Below are 22,216 nucleotides of genomic sequence, written 5' to 3' on the forward strand. Positions count from 1 at the left end.
CTGTTTTAAGACATTTTCTGGATTGCACAAACCTTTACAATGTTGTCACCAAACCTGGTAGTCAGGTTATTCATTCCAACCCTCCTGTCTTTACCTAGTATTGCAATTGCCTTGTTACATTAAGTTGACCCTTCCATTTTTCTAAATGTAGGTTCTATGTGAAGGGTACCTTAAAACTACCTATGACAGAAAGATTAGATAATATTGTGTTAGCAACTGTTTCTTCTATACACGTTGACCTTTTCCATCAACTGAATGAGCATTGACAAACATGCTCCTTCCAATGCTTAGGATTCAGAGTGGAGTAAATTGATATAATTGCTCATCTATTTTTCTGCTTTTTCGATATGTGTGTACTTTCAGAGCAGGGTGTGGGAAATGTGGTTGGGATCCATAATGAATGGTGACAAGTAATGATCATCATATCTGTCAAATACATAAATATGCTGTCACCCTGGATGAAGCTGAAGGAAAGATCTTGACCGCTTTGCTATATAATAATTTCTGGGAAAAGACAGGGTTAGAAATTAATGCATCTGGTAACTCCTTTCTCTGCATTCCTTTTCCATTCACTATTTTGCTGATTTGAAAGATTGCTAGTTTAAATACCATGTACAGTCCCTGAGGTCTTGTTACATCCTATGCAGCCAACAAGAGCTACTAGTCCTCAGAGTGCAGCTTTGACACAACATTTGGAGAATTAAATTTGTGCCTGAATTTAGTCGGGAAAGAATGCCATTACATTTTCGATGGCCTTTTAATTAGTTTTGCTCATTATCCCTAGAGGCATCTAGAAGAAATCTGATTCATGAACATATACTTCATGTTGCTGCTGGAGTCAAGCTGGGAGACACCTCTGTGTTTAGTTAGTAAGCAAAGTACCATATCCCTTTCCCATACATAGGTATTGGTTACCACAAATATATGTGTATACACACACGTGTATATATACATATACACGTTATCAGTTATCTCCTGATCTCTGATCTTCACATTTAAGGTTTAGAAAATGCAATTTTGGCATCATGTAGTTCCCGCAGATCTCCCTGATCCCTTTTACTAAGACAGTCTGAAACTGAGAATTGGGCTGGCCTTGGAAAATGCTCAACATGAGCTCTTCTTGCCCTATCTGAAGGTCAGGTGCTTGCTGTTCACGTTAGGTTATTCAACCCATTCTGCCAGTGTCTTACGGCATGATCCTGAACAGGTCAGTTAAATTCTGCAGCCATAACATCTCTGGGACCTGTTTGCTGGAGTGGTCTATGGCATGCTGCCAAATACTGTGGGGTAGGGTTTTAAGGAGAAAGGCAGAGATAACAGAATATCTCAGTATGATTCAGCTCAGAAGTTGAGCAAGCAAGAGAGAGACAGTAGGAAACCAATCTTCATTTGTTCTGCTGTTCACAGAACCGTTGTTTCTAACCTAATACATTTTGGCTTTGGGCTATAGCCTGTATCCTGCTGCAAGTTATAATGGATGTTCATGATGCTCCCTTCTGGTTTTATCATCTGTGAACTGTTTGTCTGACAGTAATGTATCTGTTGATTCTTGGATACATATCAAGATCTATCCCTTGTCCCCATTTTTCTTTTCATTTCCTTTTTTTTCTTTTTATGACATTGTCAGTGTGACCTGTTGATCATGGATGTAGACAATGATTAGGGTTTGGTGTGATTAGGTTATTGAATAATTTATTTATTAGGTAGCTAGCTGCAGCCTGTTATCTCAAAACTGCTCTGAAAACACCTCTTCAGTGAGGTTTGAGAAGAGGGGATCCTGAACTTTACTTCTCTTTCTTAAGCTATTTTATTCGATCTTCAGCCACGGACTTTCTGAATGAGGATGGTCCTGTGTCCCCCCAAGTCCTGTCTAGGTGTTACTGTAGTGTGCATTAGCACCTTTAAGTACAACTAAGAGACATGAACAGTAAGTCTCATTTTCTCTCCATCCCTTATGCAGTTTCCTTTTCACAGTAGTGTTCACCAGCTTTTGCATCAGTGATGCATATGAAACATAGGTAAACAAATTAATACTGGTCTAAGTTTTGTTTGCTGCTAGATTGTTCTCTACGATTGTTCTCTTTCCTTTCTCTTCGGGAAATTATTTGTCTTAGTACTCCATAAAGCTGGTTGATTGTCACAAAAAGAATTTTTAATCCATCACAATTGTTAACTTTTATTTCTGGAAATTTAGTATTATACAAAGACTTTGCTGAAGCAAACTGTGTGGGAGAGAGTGCACTCAGGTTTGGATCTTGAGATCTTGGGTCCCTAGCCAGTTCGGAGTCTCTTTCTCTAATATAATTGCAATATCCAGACATGGAAAAGGTCATAAAAAATGTTGCAGAAGAGCATGATTGTTATCAGAAAAATGCTCTGAATCATTTGAATCCAGTCGCAGAATGTAAATACACGTAAGGCAATGCTATGCATACGATTCTCACATTTTGGTCATGGAGTTAAGAAGACCAAAATAGCATTGCCCATGGTTTTTCCCTAGCAGGGATGAATGAGTATTCTGTAAACCATTGCATCCTGAAGAGCAGCAAGTCCTTGCTCTTAGGTTGTGCATAATGCTTACACAGCATCAGTAATTTTTGATAATATGAGTTCTGTCCACTGCTTCTTTGCTTTTGTTTCTTTGCCTGTATTTTATGTATATTTTTTTTGAAGAAAACTTTGAAAGTTTTTTAAAGAAAAGCAGTTTCAGAGATTAATACAGGTTTTAAACAACTACTTTCTAGTGGTAAACCCTCCACAAAAATGGAAAAAATGGTGAAAAACAAGTGATTGATGATTAATGCTGGAGTTGTTTGTTCTTTTACGGGTTTGATGAAAAGGTCTATTGAAAACACAACTTTATAAATAATAATTGAATCTTTACATTCAAGTTCAAATGTCACATTATAAGAAAGGCTTTAGCATTTTTTCTCCCTCCCTTTCTCCAACTACATTTGCACTTATTTTGCCATAAATACAGCCCCATATTTTAGCCTTTTTCCTTCAAAGGAATCAGTCAAAAGTCAATTGCATCCGTACTGTTGCTACTGCTGTAATGTTTTTTTTTTTTCAACATTTTAAGCATGTGCTGCTACCTCTGAATGGACACAGATTATTGAACAATAATAAGATAATGCAGAGAAATCTTCAATCTCTCAGTGTATTGAAAATACTACCTTTCTTCTGCCTTTAAAGATTAATAGTTTTGCTGGGATATGTTCACCTCCTTTGATGTTTAAATATTAGATGCTACAGCTCTTTCAGACAACATTAAACAGAAGTGATATTTCAGTTAAAATCTTGATGGTTGGCAAAATTCTCTCTCTAATATGTATGCCAGCTGAAGGGACCTTGTGCACCTTTGCCTGATTGTCACACTAAAACATTGGGTCCAGAGAACACTAAAACACTGGGTCCAGAGAATATAAGCTGTATATTGCTTGCATTTTAAATGTGCTTCACGGTTAAGGTTTTGGGTCTGTATTTGATATTGGGGCGGGGCATCATTTTTTGATTCTATCAAAACCCTAAGGGAGTTTTTGCATTGACTTCAGTAGCATTTGAACTGGGCACATAGGAATATGAAAACCACAGTTACTTTGCCAAGGAGTTGTTTTCCTTGATCTGTTTGGCCAAACACTGATTTTGCTCCCCCGTGTGCTCTGAATGCAATTTGGAATTAATGTCTGCTTTTATTAGACAACAACTTTTAAGGCAGGGAGCAGTGTCATGTCTTTCCTAAGCATCTTTACAGAAGCAGCATCACAGCTGCTAGAAAAGCTTTGCAATCTGTGTGTGTTAATTACTGCTAAAAAGTGCTCAGAATAAAGTAGGCATGATTCTATTTATGGGTTTCCTTAAAAAATGGGGTCCAGCCCCGACATTTCATTTGCGTGCAGGAAGGAAGCCCGTTGTGTAAGTCAGGAGTGTTTTGGCCCTTCTCCATTTTTCTCAAGGTGTTCATTTCCAGGAGACCAGCTCTGGTCCCAGTAGTCTGGAGAGTGTATTTCATCTGCGCTTCCCGCGCTCCCAAGTCCCTCATTAGAAGGAGTGAAGCCTTGAAAAATCCACTTCTAAACCTCACCAATGAGACTCAGCCACAAAGAAGAGAGGACAGATGAAAATAGTTTGTGCTCAAAGGTGTTTTGATTTTAAGACAATTCAGCTGGTCTAATTAAAAAATTTTACCTTTTCTTGCAAATTTTCTTTTCTATCCTCAGACCACATAGCGTTTTTCTACTGGCAAACACTAGACCTATAATTAGTAATGAATGTGAATGTGCAGTGATTGTTGCTTTTTATATATTATCCTATCACTTATTGTTGCAGTGATCTGGTTTTGTGCTCCTTCTCCACTTCTTCTCCTATCCTGCTGTTGTCATCACGTGAGCTTTTGCGGAAGGGTTTTGCATAACCATATGGTGCCTAGCTCAGGAAATGCCTTGAATCTGAGGACTACAAGTCGCTGCCATAATACATTTTAAGAGCAACAGCCATGTTATAAAGAGACATCTCATCACTGAAGGTGTCCCCAGGCAGTTGTGGCGTGCTCCTTTGCCAGCCTTGAAGGAAGACTTCCAAGAAGCTGTGGGCACATATATCCTAGATCTTACACTGCACAGCAGAAACCGTCACCAGGGTTTTTTTCTGAGCATTGTGTATCTATGGTTAAGTTAGGTGCAAAAACCTTGTGTAGGTCTTTATATGTTTGAAGGGGGGAGCAAACTGAGAAATGTGTTGCCTATCATTGTGACCAATGATATACAAACAGTCTGGTGGGTTTTTTTGTGTGTTTGTGGAAGGAGGGGAGGGAAGGGAAGGATGGCTCACACAGCAGATGATGTGATTGATCAATATGTTAACTAGTGTAGCAAAATCCCATCTGTTTATGCCTTTTACATCTTTCCCAACCATGAAAAAGGGATGGGGAGAAAAGAATCACAGAGACAAAATCCAGCATGAATGAAAAATGGAAGCCCAATCCTGTTACTGATGAAACTAATGCAGCTTCAAGGAGAATAAGATCATGTCCTAAGAGAAAGGCTACATGAACATCCACAAATACCATCCTCCCCTAATTCTGCTTGGCAAGAACAGTGGGGGCTTTTCTTTCCGGATTTCTATTTTTTGTTCGAAATGTGCTTAAGCCCCTGGGTGTCTTCTGTAATAATCAATTCCCTTTTTAATGACAAGCAGGATCTAGAATAAAGGATATTATAACAAGTGAGCCTTTCATAATAACTAATTGCAACTTGATTGTGGTTTGAGTTTTTTCAGTTTCTGTCTGCTTGGTTTCTTTTATTCATGCTGGCAATGGCAGTGAGGGGGATAAAACATTTGGAGATCCAGGCCTATTCTGTTAATTTTATTACTTCCTGCAAAAATATGAAGACACTTTAAAAAAACTTGTGTTGTGAGCAGATTCTGTGCAATAACAACGACCTGTCTGCCTTGCTTCTTTCTGTACTTTTTACGAAAGACGTAACTGAAGTCACTTTAATTCTGAATGAAGCAATGTTTATGGTTTCTTTAATCACTATTTACTTTCAGTAAGAGAGCTTTTTCAAGTAATGGGAATAAAACATATTCTTCTATCAATCAGTCTAAACATTAAGAAAGCTATGTAGAAAACTATTATAATTTAATCATAGATGTGCTCATTTAGAGGGGAAAAAAGCACCAGAGGCATGCATGCAGAAATGTCTTAGCTGTGTATGCAGATTCTCAAAAAAATGGCTGTGAATATATAGTTCTGCATGCACAGAAATTCGAACTATCAACATTTTGACTTCTATCACAGTATGCAGTGCTCCATGGTATGCCTGATGAAAAGCTGTTGTAATCTGCCAGAAAATACCTATTAACTCTTACAAACATGGGATCAGGAATAATTTGTGCCCAGTCAGCCTGTGTTTGGGATCTCCTGGATGTGGGCTGTGGCAGAATGTGGAGGGTAAAGCCCTGCAGAAGGTGTGGTGCTCCAGGCGCCTAAGAAGAGAGGCAGAAGTTCTACAGGGTGCACTGGTGGAATTCAGAAGTATAATTCTGCCAGAATTGTAGTATAAATATGATGCCCAAGTGGTATTTTTGGATCTAGCCACAATTTGGAGTACAAAGAATATGAGTAATGACAAATGTATTGATTCTCCTGATAAAGCAATCTGGTGTCCAGTCCCTCTGAATTGTAAATTTTGTCTGAATCCTGATAATTTAGATTCCCTTGGTGATATCTATTCAATACATAGCCTCCTAGGACTACAGTCTGTTTTCCATTATATTTGTCAACACCTGCCATAACAGAGCCTTGGTCTTAGTCTGCTGGAAGTTACTGTATATTAACAATATTGCTGCTACTATGGTAATGCTAATAATTTATAGCTCTAACATGTCTCTTGTCTTTTCCAGCAGCCAAGAAAACTCCCTTTTCTTATCTGCCACTGTTGAATTTGGAGAGTAATACTACCTTTAATGTCCTTCCACTAACCTTAGATATTTATGGTAATGTCAAACGCTTTGACAGTCTTTGCTTCTTGCTCCTTTAGTTTCTGAGAGAAAATACAGTCTGCAGGTTTCCTCGTAATCAGCCATGCATTATGTTCTGGCAGAAAGTCATTCTCTGCAAACTTTTTTCCTCTCTAATAGTTGGTCCAGCTTGTGAGTTCTTGTCTTTTTAGGGGAGAAAAAAATAAATCCCTACATGCAAGCTGTACATTCTCAACTAAGAAAATAAATCCCCAGGTTTTTTTAATTTCTCTTTTCATTGTTTATCTTGTTTCAAGCCTGCAGTTGGCTTGAGGTTTTGTTCTTTAATATTCCTTTTAACAAAGTGCTGTTGCCAATGTGCTTTTTTGGAACCAGTCATCCAAAAATATTTTTTTTTTTCTGAGCTGACTCCTTCTGCCGTTGGATTTCTTGACTATTGTTATAGTACACAAAGACTGATAATTCTGCATCTTGACATAAACAGCAACCTGTATTTGGAGAACGTGAAGAACTCAGCACGTATCTGATTCATAGCCTTTTAATGACTAGTTGGCATTTCTTTCAGGACTTGCTTCTTAAAAGCAGTCTTTTATGGCCATATGGATTTCAGATGAATCAAGAAGGGGAGAAAACAAAAACAAAGTCAAATACCTTGCCCAGGAATCTGCTGTTGACAAAATTGTAGGTGAATTTTGAATTAAGGGCCTGAAACTATCTATGTGTTTATGTCAGTAACACAATGTTAAAGGGATTATATTAGTTTTAAAAAATTCACAAATGGTGTAGCATCTGAGTAATTTTATAAATGGTAAACTATGCATTTTAATGTCAAACTCAGACTTCAACATCTGTGTTCTAGCTCTGTGTGCAGTCATGGAAATTTTGTTGAAAAGGTGTGACCAGTAAAGGAAAAAACATAACAGGGATTATGTTACCTGGGTGAAGGCATTGATCATTGCATTCTGGTAAAGGGCTGAGTGTTTTCCTTTGCTCTCTCCTGCCAGCTGAAGAGCAGCTGGCTTCACTGCGTGCTTGCTGCTCAGCCCCAGCTCCAGGACTGTAAATCAGACCAGCTCCTTTTTAGTCATCTGAACAATACTGATCTGCACCTGTTGATGAGCTGATGTTCTCTTGAGTCATACAAGAGTCCCCAGTGCAGGAGGCTGAGACTTTCAAGGGTACCTCACTGACCCCAGCAAGTTATAACCCCAATAAAAATGTGAAAAGTAGTGACAGAAATTCAAAAATTTGGCTGAATTCAGACATTACTTTTATGTCCAGAAGATAATTCAGCAATGAAAAAAAAATTGATATATTATCTTTTAAAATTTGTTTAGAAATACATGAAAATATGTTTTCCTTTGGATCAAACAACTCATACCATGTTGATATAAATAGGAGTCTTCCCCTCCCCAATTCAACCTATATATGAAAAACATCCATTATTTCTTCAACTCTAATTAATATGTCAGAGAGGCACACCTTGGATTTCCCCTGATATCACTATGAGCTGACTTAGTTCAATTTCTCATGAGCTCACTGTATCGCTGGGCATTTACTGCTCCTGCTCCTGCTCCTGCTCCTGCTCCTGCTCTTACAGTTTTCTCTTCCGCTTTTCATCTGCTGCTCTGGTCAGATCCTCAGCTGGTGTAAATAGCTGTGATCACTATAAGGATGCTGCTGATTTACACAAGCAAGTGATCTGGTTGCAGGTTGTCTTACTGCGTTATGGAAATGGATTTGGTGAGAGAGCTTCGTCTGTAAATGTCTGATCTGAGTTTATTAGCATCCTAATATGCCTCAGACAAGTGTTTTTTAAGGGTGTTTTCATTTTATTTCTTAGGAGAATTTTATGTTTATTCTTTCTTTATTACTTAAATGCTGCATTGAAGAAACAAATTGTCCATTGAGATGGGTTTAGTGGAGTATTTGTTTCTTTCTTGACAGAATGGTTCTCTGCATCCATTAAAAAGTAAGAACAAAAAAGAAAGGCATTTTATTTAAAGCTTTATGTATGAAATAACCAAGTAAATGTGTATATGGGTAGACTTGAATTGGCAGGTGGGGGATTACCAGTCCCTTAATTAAAGTGAATGAATCAGGAAGACTCATGGCCTTTACCTTGCAGCTGTGTATCAGACAAACACTCGGCAGGCTGCAACCTGCAGGTCTGCTGGGATTTCAGGTTTTCCTGTTGCTTTTGGGGAATGCCACTGCCTTCTGCCAGCGGGTGCCAGCACTGACCCTGCTGCACCAGGGCAGGGAGGGAGGGAGGGAGGGAGGGCCGCCTTCTCCTTGCCAAATATTTGCTGCACAAATCTTGGTAGCGTTTGCTCATGTCAGTGTGGATTTGAACAGTAGTCCCTCCTGTCACTGGGAGAGGGAGCATGGATGTGGGCAGCTGCCATAGCATGCTCCATCCCATCCGTAGCCCTCAGGGAGCTCTCAGGGAGCGCAGCGAGGGTGACAGCTCTGAAACGCTGGCCCACGTCTTGCGCACTGAAAGGGCAAGGACTGCATTGGCAAATCTGGTGTGTGGGAATGAGCTGGGGTGAAACATCTCAGTGCGATTCACCCAGTGCTTCTGCAGCTTCCCTGAGCTGGTGTCTGCTACCCTCCAGTACCGCCATAGCCAAGTCCAGTATCTCGGCGGTCCTTGCAGCTGCTCTGCTTCAGCTGCAAGCAGGGAGGACAAATGGCTGAGCATGGAGCAAATCAGTGTTCCTAACAGCTCATGAGGTTTATGATGTAGGAAATTTGTCTAAGTAATGAATCAGAAGTGAAGGTCTGAGAAAGATGGAGCTGTTGTGAGACGAGGAGCACCCTGAGAATGCAAAAAAAATAACCACTTTAAATCAAGTAAATCAATACAGAGGCCAGCAACTGATAGGACAGTAGTGCAGAGCTGTCTGAATAAAACACTACTGACACTACTCACAACTGATTTTAGTAACACACAGTGCAGCAGTTATTTACCGAAGATGTCAGTTATTTACCGAAGATGTCAGTTATTTAACTGTAGTTTATACTAGAAGATATTCAAGGTCACAGTTGTGGCATTTTCTTAATTACAGTCCAAGCTATAAAAAAAAAAAACAGAACATTTCACCTTAGGGAATCCAAAAATGCTTGTTGCCATTCCATCTTATTGACTACTCTTGGGTGTCTGCTGTAACATAGGACTTCTGAAGTCTTTAAATCAAGAAAGATTTAAAATTTTATCTTTTGATGAACTGTTCTTCCATGGTTTCCATGGAAAAGACTAAGATGAATGCAGCAGGAATGACTGAGGCAGGTTGGAAGTGCAAACAAACAATGAAAAAAAAGTCTCTGGAATTCTTTCCAACAAGTAGAAACCAGAAAAATAGTTTTGACACCAAATTTGTCATTAATCCTGTTTTCATATCTGCTCTGCCAGGCTGAATTTTTTGCTTTTCTTTCTTGTGTCAAACACATGAACTTTAACATTTTTCCTCTTTTGGGCAAGGGTTCAACCTGGCAAGAGTGAAGTAGCTTGTAACTGTTATTTTCTGAGCTTTAAATGCAATAAAGGAACATTTATTTTTCCTCATTTTTTTTTTCTGGAAGCTGACCAAAGCATAGTTTTAGGCATTACTATGGTGAATTTATTTTTCTTTTCTTGGTGCCATACCTGGTAATATCTGGCTCAAAATTGCTGAAGCTAATGAACTCCACCCCCCCGCATCGTATATTCTGTTCTTGTTATGAGTAGAGATGGACTGATGCTAAAATTTTTGTCTTACTGGACTGTAATCCTAGATGCCATGAAAATATGCAAAGCTAACTGAGTAAAAGTCACTTGTTTGGGTAGTCCAAAGAGTGCCAAGGTAGCCTTCTGCATTTCAAGCATTAGTGTAAAAAAAAGTTTTCCTAGAAAATGGTGCAATATGTCCCTGTCTTCATTCAATAGCTCTGATACAGGGTGTTCACAAAATGAAATGATGTGAGAGTACTGTGTTTATTGGACTTTCTCACCCTTTGTATCTCAGGCACATAAGCTTCTTATCAGGCTCCTTTCTGGCCAAACAGCTGCTCAGCGCAGTGTTAAGTAGTGAACATGCAGCTGTGCCTTTCTAGTGGACAAGACCTCAGCACATGATGTTCGTCTAGACGTGCAACATCAATACCAGCACAGAGCTGGGGTGAGACAGCAGTGAAATAGTCTTCTTTGACTTCTCCAGCCAACAAAGATGAAGAGTGGACCTTCTCACATAGGGCTACGCACAGGCTGCAAGCCTTGGTGGCCTGGCATTGGTCTCCACGTGCTGGGTCCCACATGCTCCCAGGGACCTACTCCAGCCACGCCTGAGCCAAGCATGAAAGTCCCAACTGGTGTCCAGCTATATGCATACCACCATTGTGTGCTTCTCTGCTTTTTTGATATGCTATCTAGGTCAAGAGGAGTAAGGCAGAGCCTGAGATTTCTTCCTTATATCCTCTGCCCTGACATCTACAGGCATTTCTGCACAGCATTAGGCTTTCAGCAAGGTAGGGGCAAACTGAGTTTCGTTGGTTCACCATGTTTCTCTGGAAGCTTTATGGTGAGAGGGTGCTGATGGTGTCTGCTGGTTAATGTTACATCATCTCTTGTGTCTTCTGAAAGCTGGAGGAGTGAAATGTGCTGCTTCGTGTTCCTGCTGGAGAGATCTGGAGCTGAAGCTGGCTGAATTTATCATTGTAACTGCTCAATTCTTCTTCTGTCAAACGTTTCACTGAATCCACAGTCAAAGGACAACTTTGAAGTTTGGCTTTGCCTCCAGTGTGATTACACGGGGGACTCCAGTTTTCCACTTAAAAGTGAGAGTTCATTGAAGGCCCGTGAAAGTGAAGGATTATTTAATTACTTCTTGATTTGCCAACAGTGTATTCAGCCCTGTTCAGAACATAAAGATACATAATGTCTGCTCCCCATGGAGTCTTAGCAGAGTCCTGAATATCATTTCCTCCACACAGGTTTCAATGTGTTTTCATCTGCTCATGCAGTATCTGTTGTGGCTCTAACTTAACAAACTTAAGAGCAGGGAGACATATTATAAAAGGTCTGGGCACATGTGCAGCAGAAAGTCCCAGTCCTGCTCTGATCACATGTTTTTCAGCTGAAAATGTATGAGGTGGAATTTATTTAATGGGTGAAATGGACAGAAAACCTTTCTTTCAGAAGAAAACCTCCAGGCACATCTTCATTTTATTGTGACCTAATTTGTTAGAAAAGGAGAAAGTAACCTACTGGTTTTTTTTTTTAATTACTATTCTTCTTTATAGTTTTCCCATCCCATTTAGGAAGCTTCTGGGTAAAGAACAAAACCTGGTTTTCTAAGGGCGTTGCCCAATAAGGGCTTTGGAATAGAAATCTGGAAAGATAAATTTAATTCTTTGTCCATTCCCCTGTTTGCTGAAAGATATAAATAATGTTTCTCTGGACTTTCTAGTTCTTCCATCCTTTATCTTGTAAACTGTAAACTTTTCAGAGGAGAGGTTTTCTCTCACTTTGTTTCCATAGTGCAAAACAACAAAATTGATGATGAACATATTAGGTTCATGTCAGGTTAGACAGGGAGCAAAACCAGAGACATCCACTGTTAAGCAGAGAACTGTAATGCAATAGTCTTCTGACCTCGGAATTACCTTTACCTGTATGTATCTTTACACTGCTTATTTTACATTTTTTTAAATTTACATTACATTACACTTTACATTGCCCCTCCAGTGTTGGGCACTGTGGATGAGGACACAGTAAGAGAACAAAGTTTTGCACTAGATGGCTCGACTCATGCAGTAAGTATCACAAATGACTGGTAAATTCCACAATCAGAACTAAAAATGATGTGATTCTCCTGACTTGACATCCTTACCCTCACTGCGGAGCTGTGACCGGCCAGTCATACACGAAGCCCTGTACCACTGGGGCTGAGTGCAGGCGGGATGGCTGCAGCAGTGTCTGCATGGGGCAGCAATATGAGCAGAGCCTGAATGGTGGCTTAGCTCCACAACTTCTTCAGCTCTTCTTTTTTTGTCAGACACCCACACACAGCCTAGAAGGAATGTTTCCAATCACTTCCTCTTGGTAACCAGCCAAACAGCTGTTTTTCCAGAAAGGAGTTGGGAACCTGGGTTGTGTAAATTAAACCTTTGGAGCCAACTCCATTTCCAATTTTGGTTTCAGCTTACAGTGATCAGGATGTGGCTGTGCTGGTGTGAGAGATCATTGCTGCATTGTGGCACAGCAGCTCCTGAGCTTGTGGGCTGTGCTGATGTACACAAGCATCATCTTCCCAGCCACTGGTTCCTAGATATTGGCAGTGAATGAGCTCTCCTGCTCTTTCACCGCACGTAGTTTTATTCTTTGGTGCAGGACTAAGGAAATCTCTAGATGATCCCTTGGTGCAAGATCATAACTATAAAAGAAGGCCACAGCCAAGAATTTTATGAATGTGCCTGGAAACTTTGTTAAATTGCAGTATCTACCCACATGACAGCTCTGCAGCATACTGATGCCAAACCTCCAGAGAAAACCCTAAGCAATTACAGGAAAGATCCTCTGCACTTAAAGTACTCAGCACTTTCAGTATGTACGACTTAAATTGCTTTCCAGACTGGGGAAATGTTGTTTCTCAACACAGGGGTTTTACCTAAATGATGGAAAGCCATCCCTGTGGACCTACTTGTGTTCTGCCTCCATGCTGGGTAAAGACCTCAGTGTCTACTCTGCCCTCTTTGCCCCAGCACTGTGGTTTCCTGCAGAAGAAAGCTGAGGCATGGGGACAAAAAGGGATCCGTGGTGTGCTCTGGTCTAAACTGTCAGAGACCCAGGACAGCATGCCTTGGAGTAGAAAGTAGAAAAGCTGCTGAATCTTTACTTTGTGGCTAAGTCTTGGGTTCTGGTCCCTGCTCCAAGAACTGCCTCTGCATTTTACCCCTAACCGTTTCTTGGAAAAAGGACAACCCATCTTTGAAGCAGTATCCAGAACCCATCTGTCCCTTGAGAGGAGACAGAAGTAGTCTGAATTCTCTCAAGCAAATAGAAGAATCACAGCACAGGCTCCTATTTCCTTGGAAGAGATTTAGCTGTTAGGCTATTACAGAAAAAGGAAAGGACTACCAACAATCATACTTTAATACAGTGAGATCTGCCTATGGTTGGGGTTTTTTTTAAAGATCTAGGTAACTTTAAGGTACTTAGGTCTTTAACACACCTGCCTTAAAGGGACTGAAATATCCCCACAAGCTTTTATCTTTCTTTGTGCAATCAGTTGATATATGGACCTTAAAAGACTAAAAGCATGCCTATGGCAAATTCAGTCCAAGCAAACGATCTCTGCTAGAATACTGTTGCCAGACTTTCTATTCTAAGAACCAACCTTGCACTGCCTTCCAGAGATTTCAGATCTTCAATGCTGACATAGAGGGTAAGGAAACTCACGTTACAGGAGAAAATGTCCTCGATTTGTCTTTTGAAAGAGCTTCTCCTTTTACTGCCTAATGTTCTAACATACGACCTTCCACTCAGAAATTGCTTGTCTGTCTGCTACAATATGTTTAACATGAGAAGCCTTTCCCCCTTTGACTGGATTTTCTTTTTCCTTTTATCAACATTTTTCTTTCTTTAAGGAAATTCCACATCTTGTTGAATCTTAGGAGTGCTTGACTGAAACAGTTTCTAAAACAATATCTTAAAACAAATTCTCTTTTAAGACTTGAGCCATGCCAGACTTCTGAGGCAAAAAGTCCTTGCTTGGTCATAAAAAGTTGAAAAATAATGAAGGGAATATGAAAAAGGAGTATATTTTCATTGCACCAGGAGGATTTGAAGGAAGCGTCCCATAAAGATCTGCTTACTTGAAGCCACTGCCTAAACAGGAAAATTTGGAGTGCCTAAGTCCACGATGCGCTAATCCTTTGCAAAACAATGTGAGCCAAAGTCCGATGTTGATATTTGTGCTTAATAGCAATTGCGTCTATAATTGGCATCACCTTGTCTGAGGCACTACACAAGTTTGTTATGTACCAGCCTTCTCATGGAGGCGTCAGCACTCACTGAAAAATCCTGCTTCAGTTACCAGGTTTCCCTTAAGCTCTCTGCAGCAACAGGAGACTTATTTCCCTCTTTATTTTTTCTCACGGTTTCTCAAGGGTTTATGTATTTTTATTCTCATGATTGTGGGGTTATTTACATTAGTCTTACTCCACATCATTAGAGCTATACATTCTTGATATGTACTTTTTCATACTTAATTATGGAATCCCAAGAGAAAAATACATTCAGTTTGCTGTTGGTTTAAGAGTCCAACAGAGGGATGCATTGCAACACTACCACCCATGAAAGAACTAGCAGTTAAAGATTTTTTATATCGTGGCCTAACATATGTTACTTTTCTGTAGACACTTTTGCTTTAATATAAGACATTCAGCATGTTCTTTCATGTAGAACAAAATCTCTATCAAGAAGTCAAATAAAGGCAAGTAACACAAGTCACTGCAAAAAACAAACATCACAGAGTTTGATATCCCCATAAAAATAAGTAAGGAATTGTTTTCTTGGTGTTCATCTGTGGAAGTCTGAGCAAGGCACCCACCAAAGGGGACAAAGGAGAGTCACAGCCTTCATCCCACCAAAATGCAGTCCAGCCTGTTCTTCATTTTGCGGCTGTTTCTTTAGTACCGCATTCAAAATGCAGTTATGATGTGCCCATTCCACAGTACAAATAATATTATTAAATGCAGATAAAATAATGCTTATTATAGTGAGAAGCGTTGTAACAGTCTGTCCCTAGGAATTATAAGCCTGGAATTCCTTATCAATTGCCCACTTAATATTCTCATGAGTGGTCTTTGCTGAGGTCCTGTTCAACCGTAGATTGACTAATACGAAGAGTTGTGAGGTTGCTCTGCACAGAAGCACAGGCAGACTACTAACCATTCTGTTATAAAATGGATGATGGCTCTGAATTGAATGTTAGACGGCTGGGTTTTTTTCATTCTCTGATACCTTCTGCACTGGCTAATTTTGCTTCTTTCAACTACAGCTTAAGTTTTCATTGCTTTTATATATCCTATACAGATATAAAACATATTCTTCTAGCAAAGATCTCCACACAGCTCAGAGATTCGGAGGGTGCTGGGTGAGTGCACATGAGGTCTGAATTTGGCTGAACACAGCATCTTTTGATACTGCCTCAGTGACAGAACAGGTCATGCATTGGATTTGAACTCTGATGATGCCTGGAGTATCTTTCATGCTCCTGATAAAAAGAAAGGGCCTGTTAATAAGAGAAGGAAGAGATGCCTGGAGCTGCTTCTCTGAAGTTCAGAGGCAAGTCAACCAAACTGAAAGTCTGTCATCAGCTCCAGTAGGGTTTGGGTCCAATTCTTAATGCCTGGGTTGCTAGGTGACAAGTAACACATAGCGTGGTGTTAAAATGCTGCTTCCTTATTTAGGTCTTGATCCTTAAGTATGAGCTTAACTATGAGTTAGTTTGTAGTCTCCTTGAAATAAACGGGATTATTGAACTTGTATAAAGCTGAAAGCAACCTGAAGTAATGCTTTGGACTGGATCCACTGGCCCAATATACTTTTACATATGCATCCTTACACCAGAATGACTGTATTATCAGCTTAGTGCCTCCGTAAGAGACAATTTACAATTCTTAGGCTGGCCAGGGTTGTGCTATTACTGTTTCATTACTGGTGATCCCAACCCTTTCTCTCCCTTGGTCTGCCTTCTTGGAGAACTGCTGGTGAATCGTGGTGGGAGCAAAATTGACCTAGGTGTGTTAGGCTTCTGTCCTTAAAAGGACAGAGATGTCTAAGATAGGTACTACCATATAGTATTATTTTCTTCATTAGAGAGCAGAAATGTGATGTGTTCACTTGCTAGGATTCATTTTATTGTTTATATTCACTACAAAAAAAAATCATTTTTAACCAGGTAAATGACCTTACAGTTTTATACCTTCCCAACAAGCCATGACCAGCTATGGAATACACTATTTCGACCTCTGCCATCTTTTCCTCTGATTTACACAGAACCATATGGATAACAAATAAAGTTTCTCCTTATTGCAGGAGGGTGGGGGAATAAAAAAAAGCCAATGACTATCTGAACAGGCTGCCATAAATACAGCTTGCTTGGCATGCCTGTCCCTGAGATGAACTGATTTGTGGCCTGGATTCAAAAATATTTTACTGTTCTTTGCTTCTCACTCTGTGGATTCAGCTATTTAGATCAGGCCAATTTTCAACTGAGGAAACTGAAGAGCTATTATTCTCCCTGAAGGTTATCTCATTTGTTTAAAAACTGGTGGCCAACCATTGACCGCTGTATTTGTTTCAAAGAGAGCAGCCGTGGGGGAGGAGGGTTCTATCTGGAAAACTCCCATGTGCAAACTCCCAAGGTCCTTTCCTGAAATAACAAATAGTTTCACGAGTGGTAAAATGAGCTTCACATGGTTTCCAGCAACTCTCTCCTCAGCTGTAGCAGAGGATGGGCTCATTGGATTACACTCCATGGGATTTAAGAGGGTATATTTCTTGTCATAAAACATGTCAGAATATGGTATCTTTTCAGCCTCTACCACTGTATCAAAGTTGTTGAGGTTGGCCAACCACTTCTACAAGACAGAAGCAAACTTACACAGAAGCCAACACCTTAGGAAGTGAGGCTAAAATTCCAGAAACCTTAGAAAAGTGGAACAAAATATTCCATATTACTGGTTAGGATCTTAGACAAGGTCATTCTCTGACCTATTCTTTCTGAAGGAACTGACACTTAGGGACTCTCCTTGCTCAAGGGATATCTAAGAACAGATGTCAGATTAGCTATTAGCAAGCAGTAATTGCCTTTTGGTTTGGTTGTTGTTGTTGGTGGTGTTTTTTTAATTTTAGTGAAGGAATTCATTGTCTGTTGAATGATAATAAAAGTTAAATTCTTTCTGTAGTAAGCATGTCATGACTGGGAGTAGCTTTAACAAGAATGTGTCGATACATTGCTAAAGCTTGCAAGGAAACGCAGGCATCTAGAGCAAATGCAGGATGAAATTTGTGTTTCTGCATCTTGCTGCTCATGCAGCATGGCATTAGGAAAACATGCCCTAGCTGGGAAGGAGAAACATTGGATGTGCTGGGCACCCATGGTGGTGAAAGTCTTGAGACAAGCACAGTTTTCTGAATATTGGGCTGAACTTCCCAGTTCCCAGTTTGACACCCAGCTGCCCTCCATGCAGGGAGAGGAGGGCAAGCACTTCTGAAAATGCAGCTGCTTTGAGAACTTAAATGGGAGCTCCTCTAACTTGGACAGCTGGACTACCATGTATACGATTATGTTTAAAATTACTGGCTGGGAAAGAATTAAGAGGAAAAGAAAAGAGACATTAGTTCAGATAAATAAAATATAGAGCAAGCTGCTTCCCAGTCAGTTCAGACTCTCTGCAGGGAATTGCCTCACTGCAAAAGATGTCTCCCAGCTTCCTTCCCACTCATCTTCCTTATGAGATAGTTCCCTCCCCCAGTACAAAGATGTCTTTGTAGCTCCTGCCATCTAGAATATCCTCCTTCTGTGTACTGCTTAAATGGCCTTTTTGCTTTATGACTTAACACCTACTTTTATTCATTGTGAAATGATTTTATATGCTTTTTAGTAAATGTGACAGGCAGCGTATTACCCACTGTCATCTTTTATTTACTTCCATAAAGCATTATGGAATAAAGTTAGTATGTGACATTCAGGACACTGTATAATACTGCAATGTATTGCATCGCAACATGCCTTGAAAGAGGCACTGCCTTTTCCTTTGCCTACATCTTTTCTAAAGTGTTTTTTTTTCCTTACTTTCTGCATGGCCAGTGTCTGGTTTCCATGAGTTCCCCCAGTGTTTCTGATGAGGATAATGCTTGTGTCCTTGGAAAGGTCTTGTCATTTTAGTCTCATCTTAGGTGCTACAAGAAGTACAGGAGTTGCTCACATCTCCTCAAGCTGTTTCCCAAGTGCTTAATGATTCATGAGGGGCCAACCTCCAGAGACCAAGTTTGGGTTGACTCTGTTCCCACGTCTATCTAAACCAGTTAACTCTGCAAAATCCTACTGAAAATCTCCTTAGAAAACTCTAGTGCTTTTGGTTCCAGTCCTGGCTACACCACTTCAGGTTGTAATTTAGTGTGTGGGGAGACAGGTAAGGGGGAATCAAGCTGTTTCAGAGCTCCTGAAGAGTCTATCCCAGTTTCAGGTGAAGGCTCTGAGTGCCTTTGCATTTCATCCCATGTGAGTTATAGAAACGGTATTTATGGCCATTCACATCAAACAGACTTTCTTCCTTTGTGAAAAAGGCGTATCTTCATATTGTAATATTTTTATATCTCCTATTTTAATATACTGAGCATTGTCTCCCATGCATCTCTCCAGCCTTTCCTCTATAATGACTTTATAATTACCGCATTTACCATAATAAAAATAACAAGTCACTGTACTTTGAATTTTAAGCTTTTTAACATGTGCAGCTTTATTTCTCCATTTACCTGTTCAACTTGGATACTACAGAGCTGCACCAGCCATTAAATTTGATCACTGATCTTGGTCAGATGTGATTGACTTGCTGCAGAGCACCCTGGTCTGTGGGATTCAGAGTTTAAGTTAAATGAAAAGTTGTGACAGAGCCTATCTTCTTGGGGTACAGGAACGCTGGTAACATACTTTGTCAGCTGGTGTGCTGAGTAAAGTGCACAGATTTTTTTGTTTGGGGATATTTATATGAGCACATTTAAAAGATACTGTCCCTAGCACTCTAATCTCAGCAGCTGACAACTCCAGAGTAAAGCCTGTACTAGGACTGGCTGGGAAAAGGGAACCTTTCCCTCAGAAGCATGGAACACATTGAACCACATAGTGAAATTCATGCTGATAATGGGAAAATGGCAAGAATTTGGTGTCCAAGAAGGATGAGCAAAGTACTCTCAGGTATAGGATGAGTTCTGCCATGTTTTACTGCTGTAACTTTTGTTCTGACTTAGGGAATTTTTTTTAATTCAAAAGTGCAGAATTTGCTTTCATCAAAGCTGTTTTATTTTTATCCCTTTTCTTGGATATTTTGGACATAGTCCTGTGAAATATCTTGTCCTCTTGGGTGTACTGGGCGTTTTCAGACTCCAAAGATCCTCAGCATTTCAGTAGGAACTCAGTAGTTTTGGCTGGACATTTTGTTTCATTCCAGATTAGGGGGGAAAAAAAAAGGCATCTTCCCCCCCCGCCCCCCCGAATAAAATAAAATAGAAAACAGACTTGAGTGTAGATGTTCCTGATGAAAATTGCAACAAAACTGACAGGTGGGTAGTCTTTATTTTCACTGAATTGTCACTTTTCCAATGTAAATTGTTTGGTCAAAACAAAACAAAACAAAACTGGTTAGTTGTGTACTTTGTGAGCTATGGAGTCAGGGCCTTATTTCCTTAGAAAGGGTGGCTCAGGGTGTGAGAACATTGCATCTTGAATGAAAGTATCTTAGAAAGATGTCACAAACAGATCTTTGGAGATAGTTTTTACAGGAAACCCAGACTTCTCTCTTCTAAGTTTCAGGTTGTTTGGAAGCGAGAATTATTACCCTGTCAGAAGGGTACAATGAATTGTTGACAGACAACCACATTTTGCTTGCAGCTACATGCAGGGAGGTATTTACAGCCAGGAACCAGTAAAAAGCAACCTGAAAAGTAGATGTACTTGCAATGAAGTTTGTACTACTTTTCTGGGTTCCTGTTTTCTATGAGCATTTATGAAACAACTATATTTCTTTTATAAAAAGAGCTTAGAAAGCTTCAGTCAAACATTAGATTTTATTTTAAGAGAGAAAACTTTGATTCCTGTGTGTGACAGATGGCCGTGGCTGGTTGCTTACTTTGGGTTTGTATTTCCAATGTTCATAGAGTGGCTTGGTGGGAGAAATTTTCCCACCATTTGCTTTTCCTCAGTAGCCAAATTCAGGAGAAGGCACTGGTTTTATATTTCTGTTGCTTGTAGTGGAACTGGAGGTTGACCGGACATTCAGCAGAGTACTGGGGGTGATGTTCAGTTTAAGATTAGGACACCGGAGTTCAGATGTTTATATGAAAGCAAGTGTCCAAGTTCTGTAGTAAGTAGAAATTTGGTCAGTGCTGTTGGGTGACTGACTCAGGACCTGTCTGGGTGTAGCTCCCACCAGCTATTTGAGAAGGGGCTCAGCTTACCCACATGCGGGTGGCTCCGCGAGACAGCACAGCTTCCACGGGACTTTGGCTGGGGGCTGCTTGATGTGCTGCTGGACCTCACTGTCCTCATGGAGACCAGGCAGGAAACTGTACTATGTCTTAAATGGTGTTAGAGATCTGTGTGAGTAACTGAACTGTGCCTGAGATTCCCACACACTACATGGGGAACACAGATAGCTGTCTCATGGGTGGAAGATCAGATCTGAGTGTCTTAACTGGGAACTGAACTCTGCCGTGATCTGCATGTTGCCTTGGAGCCTTCTGATCCTCAAAATTTTGCCATACTAAAGTTGTCAATGCACAAAAAAATAGCTGTTTGGTGCTGGGAGCCAAATTCCAGTATCAGTAACAGCTGAACAATGCAAGTGCATGGTGCAACTGAGAAGACATTTTGACTTTAAGAGAGCTGGGTCTTGCCACAGTTCCTGTTATCCTTGGAACCAGGGATTTACAGCAGCTGAGGCTTTACCTCTGTATAAGTAAACTTCAGGAACAATTGAGTATTTGCTCAGGTAGAAGTTGTGGAATTTTAATTAAGTAAAGACTTGGCTATTTGTCTTTAAGTTACCCAATAAGACAGAAACTGGGACAGTTTCTAACTTCAGTTACATTGGCGTAAGCGTGGAATAGCTATTTGTGTTAATGATCCATTGACAGCAAATGATTCACACCATGTAAATAAAATCGAAATGTGACCTAACACATGCTTCTGGGAGAAAACAGTTAAGCACAATAAACAAACTTAGACTCACTGACACGCACTTTCCTGCAGCCTTTTGTTGCTGCTTTTGTTCAGAGGGCATTGCTCCCCAGAGACCCAAATTTGGGAAGCAGGGCTGTTTACCTTTTACTTCACTCTGTCTCACTTCATTGTTCTCAAGCTTGCAGCTTTTATTAAGGTTTAAATTCTGTTTTAAAACCAAAATGGTGAGAATGAAATTATATAATCTATATAAATGTAAAAGTAATGATACATTTAGTGTAAAATAAAGAGTCTCTATAGTTGAATACTGGTTTTCTTATTGTTTATAGGTGATTGAGTTAAGAGAAAATACACTGTATTTCCTAATTAATAATAACTGCTTCTAGGCCCAACTTTTTATTGACTTTAAATGCAAATAATTTGTGCTGTGTTATAAACTGTTGTGTTTTTTGCCTTCCTGTAACTGGAACAACACACTAATTTCTACAAGTTGTGACTACTAACAGAGAGCAATCACCTCACAGACTTGTACCGAAAAGAAGAGACAATCAGCGTGGCAGGGAACGGCTGCATCCACAGTCCTCGCTTCCCCAGCAGTTACCCCAGGAACCTCTTGCTGACATGGCGGCTCCACTCCCCGGAGAGCACCAGGATCCAGCTGGCTTTTGATAATCAGTTTGGACTGGAGGAGCCCGAAAATGATATCTGCAGGTGAGTGGCGAGCCATCTTGTGTCAAAGTTTGCTAAGGGCCCCTTAACACGACCTTCAAGCTTAAGGGTTT

The 22,216-nt window shown here is 40.2% G+C and overlaps 1 protein-coding gene across 1 annotated transcript in view; it reads left to right on the forward strand.

The window, feature by feature from the left end:
• Positions 1 to 22,216, forward strand: part of PDGFD (platelet derived growth factor D) — a 144,259-nt gene that overhangs the window by 61,713 nt on the left and 60,330 nt on the right. The window contains exon 2 of the mRNA XM_010562116.1: positions 21,941 to 22,145. Within this exon, the coding sequence (XP_010560418.1) occupies positions 21,941 to 22,145 (205 nt within the window). The remainder of the gene's footprint in view (positions 1 to 21,940; positions 22,146 to 22,216) is intronic.

The sequence above is a fragment of the Haliaeetus leucocephalus genome, unplaced genomic scaffold (genome assembly GCF_000737465.1).
Source record: "Haliaeetus leucocephalus isolate CR32 unplaced genomic scaffold, Haliaeetus_leucocephalus-4.0 Scaffold155, whole genome shotgun sequence".
Lineage (NCBI taxonomy): Eukaryota > Metazoa > Chordata > Aves > Accipitriformes > Accipitridae > Haliaeetus > Haliaeetus leucocephalus.